At 40.4% G+C, this 25033-nt stretch overlaps 2 protein-coding genes across 2 annotated transcripts; one reads left to right on the forward strand and one right to left on the reverse strand.

The window, feature by feature from the left end:
- The first annotated feature begins 616 nt into the window (after positions 1-616).
- On the forward strand, positions 617-6659 carry fam124b (family with sequence similarity 124B). Its single transcript, XM_079353917.1, has 7 exons — positions 617-1105; positions 1502-1533; positions 2152-2364; positions 2712-3107; positions 3641-3837; positions 4707-4869; positions 5060-6659. The coding sequence occupies exons 1-7, from the start codon at positions 1032-1034 to the stop codon at positions 5668-5670; spliced, it is 1686 nt and encodes a 561-aa protein (XP_079210043.1). The 5' UTR covers positions 617-1031; the 3' UTR covers positions 5671-6659.
- A 1089-nt stretch (positions 6660-7748) lies between these two features.
- mmp28 (matrix metallopeptidase 28) lies at positions 7749-24965 on the reverse strand. Its single transcript, XM_079353918.1, has 8 exons — positions 24611-24965; positions 22233-22309; positions 21025-21215; positions 14051-14272; positions 13059-13304; positions 10100-10249; positions 9763-9930; positions 7749-9127 (listed from the first exon to the last, which is right to left on the reverse strand). Exons 1-8 carry the CDS (start codon positions 24734-24736, stop codon positions 8733-8735), a joined length of 1575 nt encoding a protein of 524 aa, XP_079210044.1. The 5' UTR covers positions 24737-24965; the 3' UTR covers positions 7749-8732.
- Between the last annotated feature and the right edge of the window lie 68 nt (positions 24966-25033).

The raw sequence follows: 25033 nt of genomic DNA on the forward strand, positions 1-25033 counted from the left end.
GAATCATGGTGTAAGACGTTTCAAGTATTTACCTTGGGATATATAAGAGGACAACACTTTAAAAACAATACAGGCCCAATAGATGTAGGGTTTTTGACATGGTTAACAATCACTGTATAGGAGGAAGTACCAGATATACTTGACTGGAATTAAAATATTGTTTATCTGGGCTTTTCAACAATGGTCAATGAAAGTCAATCACAGAGCAAAAGTAACTATGTAACTCTGTCAACCAGATTTAGCATTGACCATCATCTGGACCAGTATGTGCTGTGCTGAGTAAACGATAGGCTCAGAGCAACTTAGCCGGACTAAATTTGTTACGGGAGCCTATAAATTAAAAAAAAAAAAAAAAAAAAAAAAAAAAAGGTATTTATAGGAACTATTAAAAACACTTATGCAGGCCTACCAATAAATCGTTTTAGGTCCATGAGCAATTAAAAGGCAAGGCTCTGATCTACGGTCTTATTCCATTAGATCAGTTTTCATCAAAATAAAAATATATTTATTCTAGATAAATATACATCTATGTATATATCTATCTATACATTTCCTTAATTACAAGCGTTTAAAAGTGAGCTGTTTCAGAGTGTAATACTCAATGTGTTTATTGTCAGGGGTCTACACGTCCCCCGTCTGGACTCTGGTCTGAACTGTCCCCTTTGTCTTCTCATATTGTTCCACACACGCCATCTGCTCCGTGTTATTACAAGCGGCTTAAGATTTAAAGTAGCAAAACCTCTGCTGCTCCCTTTCGCCCAGATTGTAGTCTTAGTGTTGTCCTCAACAAACACAGAGCAGCGTGTATTTCTGCTGGCTGTGTAGAAGTTCTTGTCTTGTTTCTCTCACTCACTGCATTTTAACATCACGGTGTACGGTTGCCTGGTGACGTCAGCGTCCCATGTTTTGTTCGGCTCGTGCAGGCTCTTGAAAGAAATCAACTAAAAGGATGCCTTTTCATTTCAGTCCAACAAACCGCTCAAACTTTTCCTGCAGGAGGGCTTGACCACATGTGAAAGGTGTAACAGACTATGTTTCGTAGAGCGGCGGTGTTGGAGAAGATAGAAGACGATGAAAACGTGGACTCCGGAGCTGAAACTGCCCGGTGAGTCAAGTTAGCACAGGGCTAACTGGACTTAGCACAACTTCGCCTTTTTTGCTGAAACCACAATGGAAAATAATTGTGTGTGGGAAAGTTTACTGTAAATTCGCTGACATTTCAGGCTAGCAACTTCACCTCTGACATCCACCATTAGCGCTACACTTGAATGTTTTCTAAATGTAAGACGTAAAGTGTTTTCTTTATAATTCAGCATTTGATCGGTTCTGTTAGCTTTGCCATAGATAATGTGTTGTCATGGTGACCGAGGCGGCGAAGGGGGCAAGTTTCCAAACCAACCAACCACAAGATGGAGACAGATTTTTGTCTTTCATCCAGACAGTCTGAATTTATAAAACATCGTTTACGAAGTTATCAATTACATGCTTTTATTTTGTTTAGGTCTGACTGCAGCAGGATGTCATCATCTGGCAGTAAGTGTTCCTCCACTCTTACACACCATCAAGAAGAAGCACTCAAGGAGTTTACACTTCAGTCACATAAGTGTTAAAGAGATCCAAACCGAGACAAATACAGAGTCCATACATATCAGCACTTTTATTTCTACCTTACACTAAGTTTAAAATCCCTTAAGCTTCCCAAAATGCATTTCACGCTGTATTTCAAACCAAACTGTCTTCTATTTAGCTCTGACAAGAATTTGATATCCCCCTCCTATTGTTAGTTATATTATACAGATATATCTCAGTAAACACATAATGGTGTCTTTTATTGATTAGGGTCTTAAGTTAGCAAAGGTAAAGCCAATGTATTGATTGATTGATTTTTTTTTTAATTGTAAGGTTACTGTACCTTATCAAAGACACAAGATATGTGATGATGTGTTGGAAATAAGAAGTAATACTCCTCATGGCAAGCAAATTTATGATGATGGTAAATCTATTAGAGGAACCAGTTAAATGCTTTGACATATACTATGGCTTCTTGTATGCTATGTTAAACATTATGCATATAATGTTGTTTACATATATATATATATATATATATATATACTGTATATGACAATGCATCGTTTGCATGTTGAATCACAGTCCAGCTCATGACCAGCCGGGTCAGACAGAAACAGCCGCAGCAGCCACTCCTGCTAATGAACCTTCATCTGCTGTCCAACCCTGGAGACTCACTGCTGCTGCAGCAGACCCTGGATCGCCTCCTCCGCTGGCTCTGCCCAAGCCTTCGCATCTTCCATGTGTCAGAGAGGGCCTGCCCATTCAGAAGTTACACCCGTCTCTGTCCTGCAGCAGGTGACGGTCTCTCATCTGGGGTTTTGCATACAATAAACATACATCTTGTAGGCAGGTTGAAGAATTTATATAGCAAGGATAGGAAAGCCTGTTAAACATTTCACTTTACCACATATTCTGTTGTGCCTCTAGAAAAAAAAAACACTTGATGTGAGAACAACACGTTTACAGAAATTTATATTTGCATTATAACTTTCATGCATGAAAAATGTCCCCTACAATATTGAACTTCTTAGCGATGAGTATTTATTTATTGATTGCAATGCACAACAAGATCCCCTTGCAAGGAGTGCATCTGTTTTGATTTAGGATTTACTGGGAATAAATATTTTCTAAATATGTTTCAGGCTTTCCTTCTCTGGCCATCACTTTCTTCCTCCATGAGGCATATGGAGAGGAGCGAATCCTCAAAGTGGTGGACTTTTTCCAGCGCCCACCCTGGCAGTACCACCACACCGAGAGCTGCAGCAGACAGACCAAAGGGATCCATATCACATCCAGCAGCTCCCCCACCAACGCCCTGGTGCAGCCGTACCTCCTGCCCAGCAGAGACTTCTACAGTTTGGGGGCAGGGATGCCTGTGTGGGGAGTTCGACCAGTACACTGCGGAGGAGAGATACTGCGTGTGACGCTGTACAGTGAACATGACAACTTTGAGGATGCCGTGCGGCTCTATGAGACGGTGCTGCAGCGACAGGCGGAGGAGCAGAAGACGGGCTTCTGCTGGTTCACTCTCCACTCAGGTACGGCTCTGAGATGTTGGTCACAAAAATGTAATCCTCTCTGCTCAACAGCCAAACAGTTACACCTTTTAGTCTCCTGTCAGTTAGCTGACAATGATTAGTCATAGTTTAATTAAAGGACAAACATGAAGCTTTCTTCTAGCATTTTTTACTTTTAACCCAAACAGTCTTGATTTAAGTTGCTTAACTGGATTAATTGACACAGATACAGTTTAAACAAATTCAAGTTACCAAATATATTATCTTCTTTCATTTTCTTTTGAATGTGTTTGATAATGCCTCAAAAATGAGCTTTACACAGAAATAAGAGCCATACTTGTTGAAAAGAACAAACAGAATAACAGCAGTCAAAAGATCAGATTATTTCTACTTCACATTTGGTGAATGGTGTTTAAAAGTTGACTCAGGTTGATGTCCTTCATGAGATATTTTATGCCCACTGATGTTTGGCACTTTTATCATTCTAACAAACTGCTCCGTCAGGAAAGCTCTTTGTCTCTGTTATTTGACATGCTGTATATATCTTCACACAGAGCCCGGCCTCTGCCTGCAGCTGGCTATTAAACAGTTGTCACGAGGGCTTCGGGTGGAGCCGTGCAGCTCTGCTGTGCTGCAGTTCAGCGTGGAAGAAATCGGACAGCTCGTTCCTCTGTTGCCAAACCCCTGTAGCCCAATCAGCACGACGCGCTGGCAGACAGAAGACCTTGATGGCAACAAAGTACTCTTCCAGGTAAGTGCAGTCCTTCTTTTATTCACTCAATAAACAGGGATTGAAATCACTTTAAGGATTTATATTACTTTATGTTGCCTTGCGCTTACATTCTCCTGTCATGATTATTCAGTTCTTTGATTTTGAATGATAGGTTTGTATGCAGCAGAAGGACTGATTTACTTTACTTGGTCTTCAGTTCAAAAATTGTACAGGACGCGTTGGACTCAATAAGAAGCTCTCGATAGTTTAAAGACTTTACTTTGGATGGAAGCAACAGTTTCTTGTTGAACAAAGAAATAATATTGTTAAGGTGCGTCATGTTCCTGTTAGAGTTGAACAAACCTCAGATGATTTAACCTAAGATTAATCAAGAAGAAGCTTTTCTAATATTCTCCAGTGAATTTCAGAAACAGACACAATTATTATGGGTTATTTTGAAGTGTTGCACGAGATATAATGTCCAAACAAGTAGAATGAAACAGATGAATTGTTTATGGTACAAATGATGAGAAGTAGTATATTATCTGTGTTTAACTGTTCTATATCAATGTTTAGTTTCTGTGATTGATGTCCTTCAGTAGCTCAGAATAAAAACAATAAAACATTTCAAAATATTTCTTATGATCACTCCTTTTGATCTACAGAAAAGACGAGCACGTTCTTCATGTGATCAATCAATCCATCAGTATTTATTTGTTTTAGAATAGTCTCCTCACTCTTCACATCTTTTAAATCATTCAGGTGTGTGGTTGCTTCACAGAGCGGTCAGCAGCCATATGTCCGATGCGTGTAGGTTAATGCTGTCAAAGTTACTTATCTTGCTTAAATCTCTCTCTTAGTCCGGGTGTAAATCATAATCCCTCTCCTCCTGTCCGTCTGTGCTGCAGGTGAACACCCCGACCCAACCTCAGCGGCCTCTGACCTGTGCTTTCCCTCTGACCCACGCCAGCGTGTCCCCTCGAGGAGTGAAGCTCAGGAGCTCAGGACAGAGTCACAGCCTGTCGCCCTGCAGCCTCCCAACATCCCTGCCCAGGCAGACACGCAGGCAAGGTGAGCTTACAGACGAGAGACTGTGTCAGGCTGCTGACCACGGCGTGTTTGATGTATATTTAATGTTAGTTGCCTCAAGCTGAGAGAAGATTCAGCAGAAGAGGAGGCTAATGCTGGTTGATCTTGATTATGTTAAAGGATTTTTAAGTCTCTTACTGACTCTGTTTGATGCGCGTCTTTGTTTTGACAGGTCACCGGCCGCGGAGTGATCCCCTCCTGGAGAAGCTTCACGGAGGAGCAGAGAGTCTGGGCTCAGGGAGCTGCTGCAGCACCCCTCCAAGCAGCTCCTGTTACTCATCCCAGCGAAGCAGCCCCTCAACCACCAATCACCCCGAGTCTCCTCTGCGCCCCTCCATAACCCGCTCCCTCTCCCATCTCCTTCTAGAAGAGGAGGAGCCGGAGGAGCCGGAGGAGCCGGAGACCAACGTGGACACTGGAGTTGCTGTCACACCTCGCTCTGAAACTGCTGTCACACCTCGCTCTGAAACTGCTGTCACAACAATCATTCGCTCTTCCTCCGTGGACCTTTTAAATACACCCAGCTCTGAAAGACCTGCAGCTGTCGGAGCATCGATAAGGGACGGTCTGGCCAAGGAACTGATTGAATGTCTGCCATTTACGCATATCAAACCGCAGGGCCCCTCACAGTCAAGGGGCTATGCTGGTTGTCTAGATGCAGCCAGGCAGGGTTGTGGAGGCAGGACTCAGGCAGCAGGACAAAGTCCCTCCAAAAGGCCTGTGGTGGAGCTGCTGTCAACAGGCTCAAACAGCGACCAGCAAGTCGATGAGTTCTTCATCTAAAAACCTGCCAATACGTGGCACGTTGTGGTGCTGAACACACTCGACCAGACAAGATGAGACACCCTGTAAGTGGATCTTAAGTCCTGCTGGGAGACCCAGCTGTGCAGCCTGACATCTCCTGTTTTCATGATTGCTGCTCTGGTGCCAAAGTGCGGCTGCAGGCGATGCTTTCCACTCAGAAGTGACTTGAGGTCGAGATTCTGAAAATGGTTAGATTTGTCTCATGAGTTGAAATCATATAATGTAAATGGACTTGAGCTGAAATAGCGCTTTTCTAGTCTTCTGACTACTCAAAGCACTTTTACACTGCAGGTCACAGCTACCCGCTCAGTGTAAGAATGGACAATGCTTCTAGTCCGTTTGGTACCTGCAGACAAAGTGGAACAAGATCACTTATATATTTGAAGGCAATGCAGCTAATGCCACAATGAATGTCTTTTCACGTCGCTCATGATTTGTGCATCACAGAGAATCGTAAAACCTGAAGGAAGCGCTCTGTATGAGGAGTCACTGTCAGGATATTATGGCGGTCCAGTCTTCTGTAAGATAAATCATGTCATGGCGGATCTCAATGAGAGCAGAATGAACTCTGTCAAACCAAGCTTCACTCTGTTTAAATACAGCTAATTGGCTTTTGATTACTTTAGTCTGTGTGCACTTCAGATCAGTTTACTGTTATTAACAGGATGTATTCCTCAGATTGCACAAAGATACCAGGATTTACTAAATTACCACTGAAAGAAAACAGTTGATGACTTAAATAAAGTATTTAGTGTTTAATTTATATGTTTAAATTGTAATCCACCGTTAGTGTGTAAGGTGTCTTAAACAGTTGAACCTGTGTCCTCAGAAATGAGAATGAGTGACACAGAAGCCACAGTGAGATGAAGGAACAGAAGACAGATGAGTGCAACAACAACATTATTCACAGTGTTCAGCATCATTGTAACGATTGTAGCAGTTGGAGATCTTCTAATAGATATCAGAGATATCTTTAGACTATCTCTAGTTTGTCTTGGTTTGACTCGTCTCTTCTATAAAAATCTTTTCCTGTAAAACAACCTTGAACCTATGAATCAATAAATCTCTTTACTTTTGCTTCATATGGCTTCATCTAATGCACAAAAACTCAATAATACTTGAATACTGTACTCGATAATGAGCTGAGGGAAGCTGTTGTTTGAAGCCTCTAGCAGGCGCAGGACCCCGCGTCGATGGATCTGAACACCCGAGCACCTACAGCGGAACTTTGTGTAAGTGCCGAAGGAAATGGCTTGAACAGGGGTAAAAGTACCCACATTTTATTTTTATTTAGAAAAAAGAAACCACGAAATATCTCTGAGCAAACTTAAAGTTAATGGTGCTGTGAGTGAGCATTATCAAAGAGCTGTGTATTTGTCTCTAGCACTAGAAATGCCTGCTGCAGTCTCCAAGAAATTAGATCAAACATGATTTAACTTTATCTGAAAGAACAGGCGTCATTACCTGAAAAAATACATTATGTGTAACGCCAAGAGGGATGGTGGCTTGGATGTAAACACTGAACAATCTTTTTTAAGATGAACTGGTTAATTAACTCATGTAGGCAAAACATAACATCTGGAACTCTTTCTCCACACATGTATTTAACTCGTTAGGCGGAATACAGTTTTTGTTGAAATGTACGGTAATTATGAAGCTGAAACAAGTCCCTGCACAACTTTCAAATGTTCACAAACTGATCTACAAACATGACTTTTAATGAACCAGCTGCTACATATGAAATAATGAAGACATCCTTTATAAAAATAAATCACTGCTATGCACGGCTTGGATGGAGCGTGGGATTTTATTAGTCTGGTCTTTAATGACCAAGGTCTTTAACCTTCTTATGAAGAGTTTGTGTTTACATTTCAGTTGCCAGCAACATGCTACGATCTTTGATGCACTACCACGGGGGGGGGGGGGCTGTTTCTTTCAGGGGGGGGCCTGAAAGAAACACTGCTGTTATAGAAAACTATGAATGTGAGATATTTGTTGGTGAAGTCGAAAAATCCTGCTCTTGCTGCTCTACCTAAGAAGTTGTTTACGTTGTCCAACTTTGGCTAAAGATTTAATGGTCTGCACAACTTGGAGAGGTTAAAGAGGTTAACGACTGGCATAAAGTGTGTTTGGCTGTTGATAAATTCTGTTTTATTAACATTTAAAATATAACATCAAATATACTCTACAAAGAAATCACTTTAATCACTTTACTTTTTAAACTCGACATGGAATATTTGTGTGATTTCTGTGAACTCGAAGAAGAAACCATCGTTCACTTATTTTATTAATGTACTTACAGTAGAACCTTTTGGAATGATGTTCAGCTTTTTATAGAAGAGAAATCTGGAAGAAGAATTTGTTTCAGGAAAGAAACACTTTTTCATTTATTTTGGTGAGAAGATTGTGGACAAAGATGTGTGTTTTTTTGTCAGTTGATTTTGAGCTTGATGAAATTCCATATCCATAACTATAAATGGGCCAAAGCTAAATCAAAATCAAATCAAATCAAATTGCACTTTTTAGAAAAGAACTCCTCCGTTAGGAATAGTAAAGCTGCCAAAGCATAGCTACACTATTATGGAGACATTTTGTTGAAGTGAGCTGTAGAGTCCTTTTCTTTGGTTGGTCCCTTGCCGTTTGCTTTACATTGTACCCCTGAACGTCTGAAAGTATGTATTGATTTACGTATGTCTGTATGTAAGATCACACAATAAAGAAAAAAAAAAGCATGGGCTGCTTCCTCCATGACCATGGGACATATTAGCCGTTGCACGTGACCCAAAAGTCAGCATCAATGCAGACTCGCTAGTGGAGGGTTTTATAACCCACTACCACTCCCAGCTAATTGGTTTGGGATATATATGGCGGACCCTCCGCTTGGACTCGCAAAAGGAGGCGTAGTTTGTAGGGAGAGGGTAGTAGTGACGGATTTGAAAAACACCCATAATTCCACTGCTGATGAACTCAAACAGCACCTGTATATTTCAGGAAACATTGACATGTTGCACTTTTCTAAAGCTTACAGCTCCCTCTGCTGGTCAAATAATGTTGTTGCTCAAGGGAGCGTTGCTGCAACCAGTCCAGCTCAGATCCTTGGCCCACTGGCCCTCCCGGGTGACTCGCACCTTGATGGGGTCAAACTTCCAGAAGCGCTGTTCTCTGAACAGGTAGAGGCGTCCGTCTGGACGGGTCAGAGCTCCATTGGTCCCTTGTGGCACACCAGTCCAGTCTGTCAGCCTGCGGGGGTAGTAGGGCTCTTGATGCAGGGTTTTAAGATTAAGCACAGAGTAGCGGTACCCCTTGAAAATGACCATGTGACCCAGAGGAGCGTAGAAGAAGGCACAGTCAGGGTGGCGAGGGAGCCCCAGGTCACTGTTCTTTCTGGGGAAGCCAGGGTCCAGGACACTGCCTGAGTAACGCCACATCCGTTTTCCTGCACAAATAAGTACACACTCCTGATGTTTTTCACATGAAGAAAATCTTCATCCCATGATATTTGATTGTCAAAGTTACACAAAATAATCTGTTATTTACCGTCACATGACACGATGACATGATCACCCATGCTCTTCTGAAGACATCACATAAATTATTCCTACTGTACACAATTTAACAAGCAATGCTTTTCCAAAACTAGGAAATCAGACTCTGCTGACTTGTTTTGTATCCGTCCCAGAGAGGGACTCGGAGGAAATGCAGACTGCTACTTGAACTCTCAGGCCTCATTTAGTTTACAGACAACAATGGACAAAGAACAAGAAGAAGATCATTGAGGAAGAATAGAAAATATCTCGGTAAAGTACCTCAAAATGTGTAAAACTGTTAAGAGCAGTGATCTCGATAACGCTGTCAGGCATTTGGCAGCAAGGAAAAACTGTAACCTTTAGCACAACGGTGAAGGGACTTAAAATTAAAGCAGAGTCTTTAAAAAGCACTTTCTTATTTAAATTTCACTGTACAGTCTATTAATGGGGCTTTAACACATGTGTGAAGTTAAGCAATAGGTTAAGGAATGCTTTAAACACAAAGTGTGAGTCACATTAATGGGCTCACTGCAGCTGTCAGTACCTTTAAAAAAATACCACTTGGAGTCCAGTGGGGAGAAGGCGGCAGCTTCAATGGCTGGAGGAAGGTCAGACCATCGCTGACGGAGCCGCAGCGGGCCGCTTACACCCTCGCCAGCTGATACTGTCCAGTACACACTGCCCCGAAATACCAGAACGGTCTCATTCTGGTCTGGATACACACAAACAGAACAGTCAATACATATACAACATTTACTCCAGCCCGGTTTCATAGTTAGACCAAAACAACATCTTTTCTGACTTTTTAAGTGACTCTAGTAACTACAGTTATAAAAGGTTGGGTTTGGGATGCCCCCAATAATATTTTATCTGGACCTCACCCATAGTGATGGCATCAAAGACACCTTGGCAATAGAGGGGCTTCCCAGTGGTAAGATGCCCGTTGTGAAGCTCTGTGAACTCCCACTCCTGCAGAGCAGCGTGTAGAACCTGGCCGGGAAGCCTCACAGGAAGATCACCTGACGGCTTACCTGAAGTAAAAAAACAAAAAACAAGACAATAAACCAAAGAAAGAATCCTCTGCTGTCACTATAACTTAGAGACAGCTGTTGTCTATTCATCTGTACATGAAAAATATAGAGATTTTACTAGAGCAGTCCAGTGTCATTCTCATGAACACCAAAGGCAGTGTAAGTCGTTTCCAAATTGGACAGGACGGGAACAAATAGAAAGACAAACAGTGTTAGTTTTTCCCAAAACAGTTCTTGGTCAATGTGAATATTTAAATTGTTCTTTACAGGATGTGGTCAGGTAGATGTATACAGATGGCTGTAATTTTACTGGGAAGGAAATAAACAATGGAGTCCTGATAGAGGGCCCACTAGAACCTAAACCAACCTCTAAAGTCCATCAACTTTTTTTTCCTTTTTTTTTGGCGTGACCAGACAAACTGACTCCCGCCACATTAGACAAAATAATAAAAAGGACAAAAATGAAATCATTGCTGAATAAATAAAGGAAACTGCAACACACTAACACATAAAGAGTAAATGAGAATGTTTTGGCTGTGTTTACAGCCATTTTTCTTGTTTGTAACGAGCTGAACAAACATTTGTGTAGGAGGAGGATAAAAATCTGAACACCCAAGAACGGGAGGAAGCAGCAGGAAAAAGAGATACACACACCACAGAGGATAACATGTGGACAGCTGCCAAATAAGGCCCACTGTGGGTCTGTGAGCATGTGTTGTGTGAGTGTGTTTAAGATAAGAATGTTGAGCATTTTCAGTGCACTTTGCTTATAAAACTAAAGTAATATTTATGAATGTAGGAATTTTTAAACGTATTTAAAGGGTTTTACCTTTAACTTATATTTAGGCTCAGGATGACTGACTGTCATTTTTAGGCTGCCTTATATCTTCCTCTTATCAAATCACAATGCTCTCACACACACTCACAGATACCCACAGACTGCCTAAAGCTCATATCTCTAAGCAGATGTAGTTTTCACAGCGCCAGCAGAGCTGTCAGTTACGGTTCTTGTCCATGTCTGTCTCTGAAGCTGCTTGACATTTATGTGAGAGCAGCTGCTGAGTGTAATGCCATAGGGGGAGAAAGCTGGTTGATAAGCAGACATGAAATAATCCTGCAGCACTGTGATGAACTCCACCTGAACAGTTACTGAAGAATCCTGAAAAAACTTTTAGTGAAACAAGACAAGTTATTTGGTGGCAAACCTTCCTGGGTTCAGCTTTTAGTTAAAAATCAATCCCAACTAGACCCCAAAGCTTTGTTTCAGTTTTTATTATCACTATTATTTGTCTATTCATTTAATGACAGTATTATTCCAGTCCCATGATAATCAAAGTAACATCAAGTGGTGTGGTTATTAAGTTCAACTTTGTGTCTAAGTGGTGGGCAACTTAATGTTTCCTCTGTGGAAAAGAAGGTCCCTGAGGAAAACAGGCTGACATACCATTTTAGGAAGCTGAGGTCAGATCTCCAGAGGCTGAGCAGGTGGGACTCCTCAGATGTTAAACAGTGAAGGAGGAATAAGCCTTCAAGCTTCAGCTGAGCTGAATCTCAAGTTCAGAGTTGAATTAACCAAATGATTGTGAGACTAACCTGCAGCCATGCAAACATTCCTGCAGAAAGTTTCACTGCAGCTGTTTTTAAGAGCTTATTTCAGGGTCAAAGCGCAGCACACTGAGCATTATATAGTATCACTGCATTCTGTAGGAGCAGAAGCTGAGTTAGGTTGAAGTTATGCAAACTTGTGAAAAATACACAAGCAAGAAAGATATCTGCACGTGTGCAAACCTGCCTCACACATGCCGAGAGGGACAACGCACTCTCAGTAAATAGAAACTGTTATATCTGTCATTTACAAAAGAAGTATGTTATGCTCCCGCACTGTAATCTACCACAACAAAACACCCAGTTAAACACTGTGTGTGTGTGTGTGTGTGTGTGTGTGTGTGTGTGTGTGTGTGTGTGTGTGTGTATTCGGGGGCAGAATTATGTTGATGCTCACGACACCTCAGCTGCCCTCAGTCTAATCCTTCTTCTCCCAGCAGCTGAGAGGCCCCAGACCTGTACCTGATAGAACGGACTCTTTTCCACAAAACATCTGGTCGTGTTGCAAATTCTAATGAACTTAGACAAACAGGCAAAAAAAAAAAGTCTGCAGCAACTTTTTTTTTTTTAAACGGTAATGATGTTTTTTTTTCTGTCAAATGATGTTTTTGTAGACTTGTGAGAAATCTCAACACACTTCGCTGTTCTACTTCTTCTCCTTCTGTGTTTGCAGCTGGTGGCCTCCAGAGCGGCCTCTCCAGCCTTTTCACAGCTCAGTGCCACAACTCCAGATTTAATAGGTAGCATAGAAGAAAAAAAAAATCCCTCCACTTCTGTGTTTCCTCAAAGATATAACAAGTCAGTAATTCATGTAATGGACTCTGAGGGTTTTAATAACAGGTCATTCTGAACAGTTAACTAATTCACAATCTTTAGCTGAGCCACCCTGAGGCCAGACAGTGGGACATTTGTCATCTGTACACTAAAGAGCTTTTTTTCCTCAACCTTTCAGGCTTTAAACTGGAGGAGAATGTAGTAAACATATCTGTGTGTGTCCCAGGAAGGTGCTATGTTTAACACTTCTCCTGACTTTGGGACCACACACTTTATTTTCTCACAGAAAACTGTTCCACCTTAATGGATGTTGAGGTTAATTTTCCATCTTCAAAATGTTCAAATCCAGATAAGACATAAAAACTCAACAAATCTATTCTACAGGGATTTAAAAAAAAAAAGGTCACAATAAAAAGCAGCTGTATCTCACCGTACAGCTGCTGCACGGCAATGATGTCATCCCAGCTCAGCACCAGGCTGCGTCCCAGCTTCCTGTAGTACGGCGACATCAGAGCGTGACGCACAGGTGAGTGCTCCAGTCCCAGAGTGTGTCCAATCTCATGGGCGGTCACTATGAACAGGTTGTGTCCCTTATGTCCGTTTAGTGTCCATCGCTCGGCCATGTCAAAGTGGGCTTCTCCCCGGCGAGGCAGAAAGGCGTGAGCCAGAGTTCCTCCTAAAAGTCAAAGAGCAGGGAAAACAGAGTGTCACCAGTCATAACAGGAGGTAGAAGGGTAAAGAAACAACGATGTAAAGTACTTCATTTAAGCTTAACCCTACTTAGTAGAAAAACAGCACCCAAGATCCTTCTTAGTAAAAACACACAAGATCAATGTAGTTAGACTATCAAAAGTCAATTTATTCATATAAATTCATATATAGCAGGAGGAAAAACTGTGTTTTTGTTTTCAATTATCTGTACTAACTGCTTATACCTCATTATCTAAACGCATTTCTTCAATTAATTCGTTCAATCAGTTTACTGTGTAAAAATGAACGATAGCAGTCGTTAAGCTGTAGCTGCTCAGGAAATTGGAATCAAAGGCAGGAAATGAAACAATCCTCATGTACATGAATCAGAGTCAGAATCAGCTTTATTGGCCAGGTATGTTTAACACACAAGGAATTTGACTTCTGTTTAACTTCTGACTGTGCTCTCTTTGTACAAATGTAAACCTTGAATAATGAAAAGAAACTAAAAATATAAACAAGTAAGTAAAGACTAATATGTACAAAACTAAATAAGATAATAGTGCAGTGGTGAGTGGTGCAGAAGGATGATGAAATGATACATTATAGAGTGCGTGTAGATGAGTATTTAAATTAAATAATATATGTTTATTCACAGTGACAGTTTTAGTTTCAGGGTTATTTCAGGAACAGATCAGTGATGACTTAAGTAATTGTTTACAGGTCCCTGACCTGGTCCATCAAAGGCGTTGCTGGTCCCATCGTTGTGGTCTCCCTCATAAAAAGCCAGCCGGATGTCTGCAGGACCATCTGGGGCCTCCTGGAACACCAGACCTGATACATTGCTCCACAGCTGGAAGGCAGTGCGTATTGCCAGCTGCACAGAGGACGCAGACAGGTGGCCAGGCCAGTTGACTATCTGGTAGGTCAGATGACGTTTGTACCACTTCTCTGCTGGAGAACACACAAGTACACAGAAAGATGATGTTGGATTGCATCATAATGCACAGGTGATCATGATGTAATAGTTTTAGTTTATATCAGGAAAACTTCATTCCTAAAAACTAAAAACCTAATCCAAACGTTCCTCCAAATAGATACATAATCTTGTTTATTCTAACTTTTTTATCTCTATGTGTGCAAGTTTTTAAAGTAATGCTTCTGATATTTATCTTTTTGCCTTTTCAGGTATTTTTTTATCAGGTTTCAGAAACCAAACAGTTTACATATACGAAGCCACTTGGCAGTCTATGCATATACATGTTGTGTGTCTGTTTTATGAATGGCTTGTTATCCCGTGTTCAGCTGTTTTGTTTGTGATTTTCAAGTAGAGCAAACACAACAATCTTCTAGCAGCCAGCACACACTCATGTCAAGCAGACAGGAAAGAGTCATTAGATAATATGAAGGTTTAGGGAGAGGCAGCTGGGCTCTCTGGACGCTCTGAATGTTCACAGTACAGAGCTCGTGAACGGATATAAACAAGAGTTTATACACTTGGTTCTATTTATCTTTTTTTAATTCCAGAAAAATCCAGCACCGCTTAACTTAATGCTAATATTGTAGTTTAGAAACTAGGCAAAGCAACATGATTTCAACTGGATGGAGAGAATCACAAGTAGTTCAATACTTAGTGCAGGTTCTTTTAAAGACGTAAGTAATGTCATCTCTTCTCTCCATGTATTTAAATGTGCACACAAACATGATCTGTGTATGTATCAATCAATCTAATAAATGTGTCGCCTGTAACTGTAGTGTTTCAGACTCTGGTTAGTTAACTAACTGAACGTTCAAATATCCTCAACGTTCACTACCGAACCTTCCATCACCTCCATGTGCACAAGAGAGACGTTTTTGTTTTGGCATTATTTAAAGTAAAGCAATGTTTCATCTTTTTCCTATATTTTAACATCTTTCGGTAAGTGGATGCTGTGAAACAGAAAATGTAATTATTCTCAAATCACCTCACAACTAGTGACATATTCCGCTTCTGTCTTGGGAAATTAAAAGTAGTCTCACTATTTCACCATCATTCACACACGTCAACAAATGTTTTCCTTGCAGACAAAAAAACGTCTATCAGCTGTAACTGATCTGGTCTTTCACAATGTTCCTCATCGAATAATAGTTCTAATGAAACACAATTTTGAATTTAAAAAGGTGAATACATTTGCCATCAAATAGACAAATATAGTCTGTTAACTCCAGTGTATGACATGCTTTGCTTATCAAATTATTTGGTTTTGATTTTAACACAAAGTGAAACCACCACATGTAAAGATGCAGGGGTAACAACTAACAAAATGAGAGCGCTGCCCTTTAAATGTGTTTTTACTAACTCATACTTGTATTGGTTAGAGGGTCTGAGTCACAGAAAGAAAACTGCAATCAAATCCAATAGAGTACATTAATGTTCTTTGAATGAGTTGTAACAAGGAACTGGTACATTAACACATACTTTATTCAATTTGAACCTCCCTAGTGTAGCGAGATAACACAAGCACACTCACAGATGTCAAAATATTTAGAGATCTGGGCGATAAATGTTTGCCCAATATGGAGGCAGAGTATGAGTGGGAGGTATCCATGTAGGCCTGCTTTACACACACTTCTGCTCAAAAACAGGACTCTAATGTGGACCTGTGAGTTTATTTAAAGCCTTTTGTGCTCAGTTAAATAATCCAACTGGGAGTAAAGTTAAAGATGAGAGCGAGATAAACAAGAGGTATGTGCTACATGAGAGCTCAGTTGTACCCTGGAGAGAAGAAAATATACAGATATTAGGAGTCATTAAGGCACAAGAATGGCAATGACATAAGTGCATGTTCTTGTTTGTGTAAGCACCTCAACTCAACAACTCAAGCAATGCTCACATGAGAGTTATGTAAATTTGATCCATAAAACTTTAGGAGAAATATTACATATTACAGTAAGAATAGAAGCAACTGAGCCTTGAACTCTTCAACGGTATGAGAGCAAGGCCTTCAACTAACTTACATTTACTCAGAAACAGTATAAAACAAACATGGTGAATGTGTCAGCCAGAATAGCAAAGTCACTGCCATTTACAACCAACAATGTCTATGGCAAGTTGATTTTTATGTAACATTTTTTTTTGGTTTCAAAGAGAGTCAGTTGGAAACATGAAAACACTCTCAGGCTTTCCCAACCCAGCTCCATTTTTCACTCCCTGATAAACAATACACATGAAGCTGGTTGCCACATGATTTGTGTTGATCTGTTCTGCACAGCTCAGGCGCCTTCTCTCCTTCCCAGACTGCCGCAGAGTAAGAGTTCCCTAAGGAGAGCAGTGAAGCCAGGAAGTCAGATACACAAGACATTCCCCGACTTCCCTTATGGAAACAATTAGCATGATGCCCTCATAGCAGCAGTGTAAGGAGGGTAGATTATCACAGACATTATGGAGAGACTGAGATCCTCTGATAGTCAAAGTTATTGTTTTAGAGGTGCAGAGTGTTTTTTTGTTTTTGTTACTGATGTCTACTTGGCGGCTCAATGCTTCGGTTAGCATGTCAACACAATTCTAACCTTTAAATCTGCATGCTAATGTTTGCTTATTAAAGCTAACCAAAGACGCTGGCTGAGGCTGATGGAAAAATCCCCAAAGCTCATTTGATGAGTTTGACACTTCAAAATAGGTGGACAGATTTTCACTGCCAATTGTGTTTTCAGTTGCACATTTATTGGAAATTGTCAAATGTTAATTATAAGGCTCCCGGCATACAGTATAAGGCTTACAACCTGGTATGAACATGGTGAATTATCAGAAGATTCCCCTTCATGTTCATTTCGGTAAATAAGTAAATCAACTAGTAAAGCAGTTTGTTCGTCATTGAGAAAATGGCAGCTCTGTGCATTCTGTTCAAATGATGTTGAATTCACATTTATGAAAATGGCACTTAAGTGGTAAACAGTTTCCTGGTTAGAGCAATGATCCATTTATTTACACACACACACACACACACACACACACACACACACACACACACACACACACACACACACACACACACACACACACACACACACACACACACACACACAGAGAGAGAGAGAGAGAGAGGAATGTACGCTCTGTAAATATCCAACACAAGTCAAGGTCTGTTTTCAGGAAGCTCAAAGTCAGCCATGTTCACACCAAACTAAATATCATCCAGCTATAGCTGACAGGCTGAGTCATCTTCACGTTGCTGTCGCCTGCAGGCTCGACTCAACAGACCAAGTTCGCTGTCAATGACAAACACCTCAAGAGCAAAGTGTTGAGTTAAAGTCATGGATAGCTTGGCTATCAGCTGTAATAACATCACAGAATAAGTCGTTAGCTACAGGTGTGGATGCACAGATATGAACAACATCACTGATAGTTTATCTAAGTGGAGTATTACAAACCAAAATATGACAGACACATAAAAGAAAAAGTCAAATGACGTATCATGTTCATTTACAATGTACTAAGATTCACTTTAACTACTGAAGTTATGCTAACATCTTCAGGAAGAAATAAATGGATGTTCACCATTCAAGTGTGGCATGTAAGCACAGGAATGTGTGCTAATTAGCACTAAACATGAATTTTAAAGGTAATGAGTCATAAAAAGCTATAAGAATAGGTGTGTCTTAATTGTTCAGAAAGAATGTAGTCGTGTTGAGCTGAAAATAACAAATTCAGCCTCATGCTGTAAAGAGCTTAAGGTTTCAGGGACAACCAGATGAAATCCAGAAGGTGACGTGGATGTGTGTACAAAATATCTTTGAATCCTTCACACTTTTGTTGGGTAACTTTTAACTCAAAACCACAAATTTTAATAAAGTGGCCAAAAGTTGGCGATTGTTTTAGTCCGAAATGCTGAAGCTGGGGATTGCCTACTGTCTATCTATGACTGAAATCAGGGGTCATAAGCATCACCATCCAGAAATTCTATTGCAGTAACACTTTACAGAAAGGTACAGAAATGAAGAAGTGTTTCCTAGCTAACCATTCGTTAACAGCTCAATATGGAACAAAAATGTTTCAGGGTTATTGGGGCATGAGGAAGTAACTTATAGATGAGTAAATCCTTGTCACATGTTGTAGAGTAGCTAATGGCTAATGTCACACATAATTATATCGGAAATCAAGTATATGGCCCGTCTCTTGGAGACTCACTGTCTACAATGGATAACAAGCCGAGTCTCGCTGGCTGTACTGTTGTCAGGCCTTGTTCACATCAGGTTTACATGGATGGGACAGTCTTGTGTATTAAGCTGTTTTAAGAACAAAAACATAGTCTACTCACTGCTTATTTAGATGTTCAGTGTTTAGATCACTGCCAATCTGTTTCAATTTATGTGCAAAATAAAGCTATGAGTTAACCAAAATGTGATAACGTTAGCCTTCTAACCCAACAGTGCAGGACACAGGCAACTCCAGCAAAGAAACATTTTGTCCAGCGCTTACACTTAATGGCGCATAATTATGGTGCCTTTTAATTTATAACTCCTTTGTGCTAACACGAGAAGATTGGGTTGGAGGTGTGCCTCTGGAGGAGGGCGGAGGCTTCGGAATAGTGGAGGTGTCGCCAAACAGCTTTGTTGCAGTTTGTTTTGGTTTAATGCTGGTGATCTAGGGCGACATCTAGTGGATCAAAAACTAGTCATTCTCTCTTTAATAGAGGATGACGTGGAGCATGGTAGTTAGTACCTCGTTTATTTTCCAGTAACTACATGCAAAATGTGTGTACCTTATTGTTACAGTAAGTGTCACCACTATCTCCTTGTATGGGCTGTTATTCAAAGTTCACCTGATGGAAACAGTTTGTACAGGCTGAGTAATATCTGTTGGTCTGTATAATTCTTACATGTAGTATTCTTTAGCACACAGGCGGACAAATAACTGCTTCTGTATGACAAAGAAAACTATTTTATCAATGAAAGCCAAAACCTATTCTCAATTAACCTATGCTATTGTGTCAGAGTTTGGCATTAAAGCAGCTCTCTGTGTAATAATACAGCTACCTGTCATATGAGTCATGTCTGCGACTACCTTTGTTTTCATCATCAACATATCTGTAATCCGTCTAAACAGTCAATCACTCAGCAAGATATCCACTCATTTAGCTGGCAAGATATCAGGCCATTGAGACAGCCAGCCATCCAGACAAACAACGTAATCCAGTCAGTCAGTTGTGGATGTGTTTACCAGGGGGAAGATGTCAGGTACTGACTTGAAGAGGCAGCGGCAAACATCAGCCACCGCTGCATTCCCTGAACATTAGCCAACCTCGTCAGTGACACGGAGGAATGCAGGGGCTTCACTCAACGCGAGGCTTGAGGCACCGAGCTGCTGCTGCTGCTGCCGCTGCCGCTGCTGCTTACGCTCATTCAGAAGAGACAAATAGCCAAACAGAGACAGCAACAACAAGAGATGAAAACACACATCTATATAGAAACATAAAAGAGTTTAAATGGTGGCCTATCCAGATCCATGGAAAAAACTGAAAACTTATTTATGGGCCCCTAATTTGACAAAAACTCATTTATCTGATGAGAAATTTTAAGATATCATTTTTACACAGAAAAGATCAACAGAAAAAAACCTAAAAAATGTAGCAACTTCAGTTAATTGGACACATTGGCAACAAAACAAATCCATCAAAGTTTAAGAACATTTCAGAGCTGCTTTCATGTTTGTAAAAGTGAAGAAATGCACCTCATTGTAATTCTCGAGGATTTTCTGTAAATAACCCTAATCTAAAAGGGAAGGACCCTGAGCACAATTACCTCAGGCAGTCTGCAAGACATTTGGCAGTGCACAGCTGCACTCTTAACCACTGTTAAACACTTTAAATCCTGCAGTATTTAGCAAGTTCAAATTGCTGTGATTTATTAACCAGTAAATGCTTGAAAGCTGCATTTTCAGCAGAAAAAAATGATTAAAAAAACAAGCTATGGGACATTTGTGGGAAGAATCAGAGTAAGACTAAGGAGTGCAGTCTGATGCTTCACTGAGATGTGGCTGCATCAGGCTGTTCCCTACAACGTCTCCCTGAACGGATTCCACACTGTCTGGGCCGACCGGGATGCCACAGAGACCGGCCATGTAACAACGAGAAACAGAAACAACCGAATTTCCCCCTGGGATTAATAAAGCATTTCTGATTCGGAAGACAGTGCTGCTTTAAACTGCAGTATTTGTTGGGACACAGAAGGCCCAAGGAGAAACTCTAAACTCTAGTCTCAGCTGCATGAGCCATATTTTGTGGGATGCTCAAACATCTCGATATAAATTAACAAGCGGAGAAAACGATCAGACTGTTTGAGGGCTCTCTTTTGTCATAAATGATTCTCAAATAAATGCTAACCATGCTACCAGGTACTGATGTTTTCACCCAGTAAGGATTAAGTATAATAGACATGGACTTGTGTAATTTCAGCTAAAAGCAGGAATCATCCAGACTGAGCATGTGCAGCATCAGACACTCCAGCAGCTTTAATTACACACCTCAGCTCCGTTTAGAGTTTACTAAGTGGGACCCTCCCAGTTCTTTATTTGGTCCTTCCACCATGTGGAGTGTCCTTAGGTCCTTTGAAAGGCGCTTTACAAATATAATCTATAAATCACTGTAGCCACTCTGTGACCACTCCAGAAATGACACACTAACCTACACACACATACGTAAGATAAATGGGCATATCCACTTAGATACCTTTCACAGCAGAGCGCCTCCTGCGTTGCCTACCAGCGGCAGCCTTTCCAGTGAATATGATGTTCACTCTCTGAGCCCAGATCTGCTGGCTGCCCTGATCTGAAACCCCACAGCGGGGCTCTGCCATCTGCCTGAGGGTGGCGCTGTCAAGGGTACCTGAGACAGGAAGCCGGGACAACCACTGGAAGTCGCTGCAGAGAGAGGGAAATGTTCACAATATGATCTCTTCCTGAGCAGGCAGTTGGCTTTTACAAGCGGCCAACAATAAAAAAAAACAAAAAAACAGTAGGAACATCAAACTAACTGATAGTCTGAGAAGTGGAGTGACAGATATTCCGTATTGTTCTCCTCATAATGCTGCTGAATAAAAAGAAATATATATATATATATATATATATATATATATATATATACATATATATAATTCATTTAATGCACTCTTGTGCCTTTCAGCACAATAGAGATGGCTCATTGAATCAAAAATCTACCATTTTAATATGGACAGTTTAAACAATGTGCATAGTGTATATGACTTGTTCTTTTGTTCGTCATTGAACACATAGTTGACTCAACCAAGTTTGTCTAAATAATGACTTTTCTTCAAAACATGTTGAGTCTACCTAACACTTAGTCCAAGCAAGGCTCTTCACTTAGTTTGTGTTACAGTACAGTCAGTATCAGAGGGCGAGGTCTTTCAAATTCCTTGATGGTTCAGGCAAGGTTCAGCAGAGGTGAGGGTGTGTTTTATTACTCTGCACTGACGTTCACCCTCAGGGTGTTTGTCCCGCAAAGAGCCTTTACCTGGGATGAAAACTCATAACAGACTAAAACCAAATCATTTTTATTTAGATATAAAACATAATTTTGTATTTATACACTACACTAGGAACTAGGAAAGAAAAGACTTTCTTTGCCGAAGGACAAATTTAACCATGTATGGCAACCCTTCATCTACAGGAGCAGATGTAAGATAATAGTGTCAAAATGATATACATGTATAATAACTTAGTTATTTTATGTATTTTTTATAATGGAGGATTTATGATATTTCATAATGTTGGATGTATTTAGTTTTTGTGTCTATTTCTGGGGGTGGGTACTAAACTTGTGAAAGCAATCACTTACTGTGAATATAAGAATAACTTGGTGACCTCTGTAAAGGAACATGATTTATTTTACTACCATCAAACAAATGTTTTGACACCTACCTGATAGCAGACTGCATCTCAGCTGCATCATGGATATGGTTTTCGTGACTGAGGTAGCCGTACTTCTCAAGAAATACCTGAAATTGTTAATAAAGATTTCAAAATCAACTAACAGAAGACAATAAAACAATAAGAGATGATTTTAAATGTATGTCTGCTGCTGAAAAGTGTTTCAGTTTTTTTTAGTCGGGTAACTTTGTTTCTCATATGAACAGAATTAGGAAAATCCCCTCGTTCATATTCCTGCTGTGAGCCAATAAAAAAAGGTATTTTTTATTAGTTGTAGCTGCTGTAGGTTGTGAATCCAGATGTTTATATATGGACCACCCATAAGGGAGAGAAACCCTTGGGGCTTCCCTGACTACTCATAGGTATTAGTTATAGTTCTGCTGTTTAATACATTTAAATATATCAAAAATGAACCAACCAGGAACATGACAACAGCTGTTGTCACATTGTGGTTTGAAATTAACCATGTTAATGTTTTTTTTAATGAGGATTTCTCACTCACAGACCTTCATATGTATGTGGTAGGCTTCATGTTCAGACAACAACAGGCACAGATTTAATTACAGACGTGGTAAAGGCGGGATGGAAATAAAAATCGAGGAGATGACAGAAGACAGAAGAAAAAAAAGTCCCATTGTCCCATTAGAGACCCTGGAACATGCCAGAGGGCTTTTAAAAAAAAGTTTTATAGAGCTAAGTTATGAGTACATACATAAAAGGATTACACTGCTCTTACAACTGTGTTGCTGTGGATAGCCATGCTAGATTAAAATAGTGCTGTCCTATCCACACTGAAGGAAATAAATGATAGGAATCCCAGAACACTCTGAGAAACAAATAGTTGTCATGCCTTTTGAAAAAAGGGATTGGTCTGCTTGAATCACTCTTTTCGCAGTTAAAATATGGCTACAAGGATTTAATATGCAAGTTAATGGTCACATGTCCTGTAATTGTGTAGACATTAGAGAAAACACAGTAGTGTTAGTTATGTTTAGCTTTTAATGTGCTTGTAATCCTTCAAACCAGGGGTGGACAACTGGTGGCTCTTAGGTCACTTTTTCCACATCAATTAATCACAAACATGAAGAAAACATGACGAAATCTGTCATGAAAACCAGAAATATGTCCTTAATAATGTTTGATCACGGGTATATGTTGAGTTCAATTTGAGACATAATTGACAATGGTGACCACACGCCGAGACCAAGACATTTAGGTACTGAGACCAAGACCAAGACCATCAATGTCAGTGAAAAATCATCAAAAATCATGGTTGTGGCTGGAAACCAGGAGATTAAAAACAAACTACAAACTACAAATCTTTTAGAATGGAGCATCAGTGGTGGTCTTGACCAGTCTTCATTTAAAATCAGGAATCCATCCAGTCTGAGGCCGAGACAAGACCTCATAAAGTGGCCTCAGGACCGGTCTTAAGACCAAGACTGATTTTGAGTATAACAACACTACTATGTATGTTTGAAAAAAAATAAAGAACAATATCCTTAAATAAACTGTAAATACGCTGTTAATTACATTGGAAAAATAACTTAAAGTTGTCATAAGCCCATAACATCAAGCACTAATAGTTGCACTGGAGTTTACAATATGAACAACAGATGCTGATAAAAGCTTTGTGTTCCTTCGTTTGGTTGAATTATAAATCCATCTAAAAGTATCCTTCAACTTGACCCTCTGACAGCGAGAAGTAAATTAGTGTGGCCCTTTCTGTGAACAAAGTTGCCCATCACTGCTGAAAACACATTGACAAAAGGAAAATTCCTCTTTTAAATGAACTTAAATGACAAAGTTCAACCCTTTTAATTTATCGCTTAAATATTCATCTGTCATCCCACAGGCCTGTGTTGTATAAACACCCTCTGCCAAAACCTGTATGTCTTTCCAATGGCCTTATTGGTAGTTTTTTTTATTGACAATACATAGGCTACACATCTTTTTGTCAAGGTTTTTTTTTCTCCAAAAGAAATGCACTATGGGATATGTAGTCTTTCACAGCCATCAGACTTTACTGAGAGGTCAGTTAGACATGGAGACTTTAATCTCCCCCAAGTACCGGTACATGAACTAAACTTCAGAGAATTAAGAGGTTAAAAACACTTGTATAACGCACTTGATTCAAGTACCTTTTAGGCAACAGTCTAGTAAAACAATCACATTTACATGAATAAGTCAAAGTGATGAAGCATGTCAATAAGTGAAACCCGAGCTCAATAAAAGGTTTCCTCCTATTTTAAAAGCCATTTCTAACATACCAAACAGAATATCTTCAATTGAAAACGTATGCGACAGAGGTACCTCGTCTACCTTATCAAATACTCTTGAAGAGAGCTGCTTATCTCTGACAGGATTACCTCAGGGTCCAGAGCCAGCGGCGATCCCCTGGCAGATTGAGCCGTAAGCAGGGTGCCAACAGTCAGGATCCAGGCTGCTGACACGCTGCGTGCAGCGCCGCACCGATCCGGAGGTCTGCGGCTCATCGTGGGACTACCACGGTGCTCCACGCATGGCACATCTCTTTCCTAACAATGTTTTTAGCATCGTTATTTCTTGCCCGCTGTCAGTGAGAGCATGCTGCTGCTCGTCTACCTTCTCCATCCCCACTACGAGGAGTGGCTGAGCAAACTGAGCCAAGTGAGCCAGCGGGAGTATTACAAGGGTGGAGAGCTGAGCACCGCCCCTCTGTCTGCACGCCAGCTCAGGGCTAAATACCACCACACTGCACAGTCTAATGTGCTGTAAAAAGATGTAACTTTGAATGTCAAAACGGATCCCAA

Source organism: Symphodus melops (genome assembly GCF_947650265.1).
Source record: "Symphodus melops genome assembly, chromosome: 10".
Lineage (NCBI taxonomy): Eukaryota > Metazoa > Chordata > Actinopteri > Labriformes > Labridae > Symphodus > Symphodus melops.

Bases quoted from the DNA above. Each gene is read 5' to 3' on its own strand.
- fam124b (XM_079353917.1), top strand. From the start codon at position 1,032: ATGTTTCGTAGAGCGGCGGTGTTGGAGAAGATAGAAGACGATGAAAAC. The intron at 1,534-2,151 runs GTAAGTGTTCCT...GTTGAATCACAG, and splicing joins CAGGATGTCATCATCTGGCA to TCCAGCTCATGACCAGCCGG. The intron at 2,365-2,711 runs GTGACGGTCTCT...AATATGTTTCAG, and splicing joins CCGTCTCTGTCCTGCAGCAG to GCTTTCCTTCTCTGGCCATC.
- mmp28 (XM_079353918.1), bottom strand. From the start codon at position 24,736: ATGAGCCGCAGACCTCCGGATCGGTGCGGCGCTGCACGCAGCGTGTCA. The intron at 21,216-22,232 runs GTAGGTGTCAAA...CTCTCTCTGCAG, and splicing joins GAGATGCAGTCTGCTATCAG to CGACTTCCAGTGGTTGTCCC. The intron at 10,250-13,058 runs GTGAGATACAGC...TTTTTACTTCAG, and splicing joins TGCCGTGCAGCAGCTGTACG to GTAAGCCGTCAGGTGATCTT.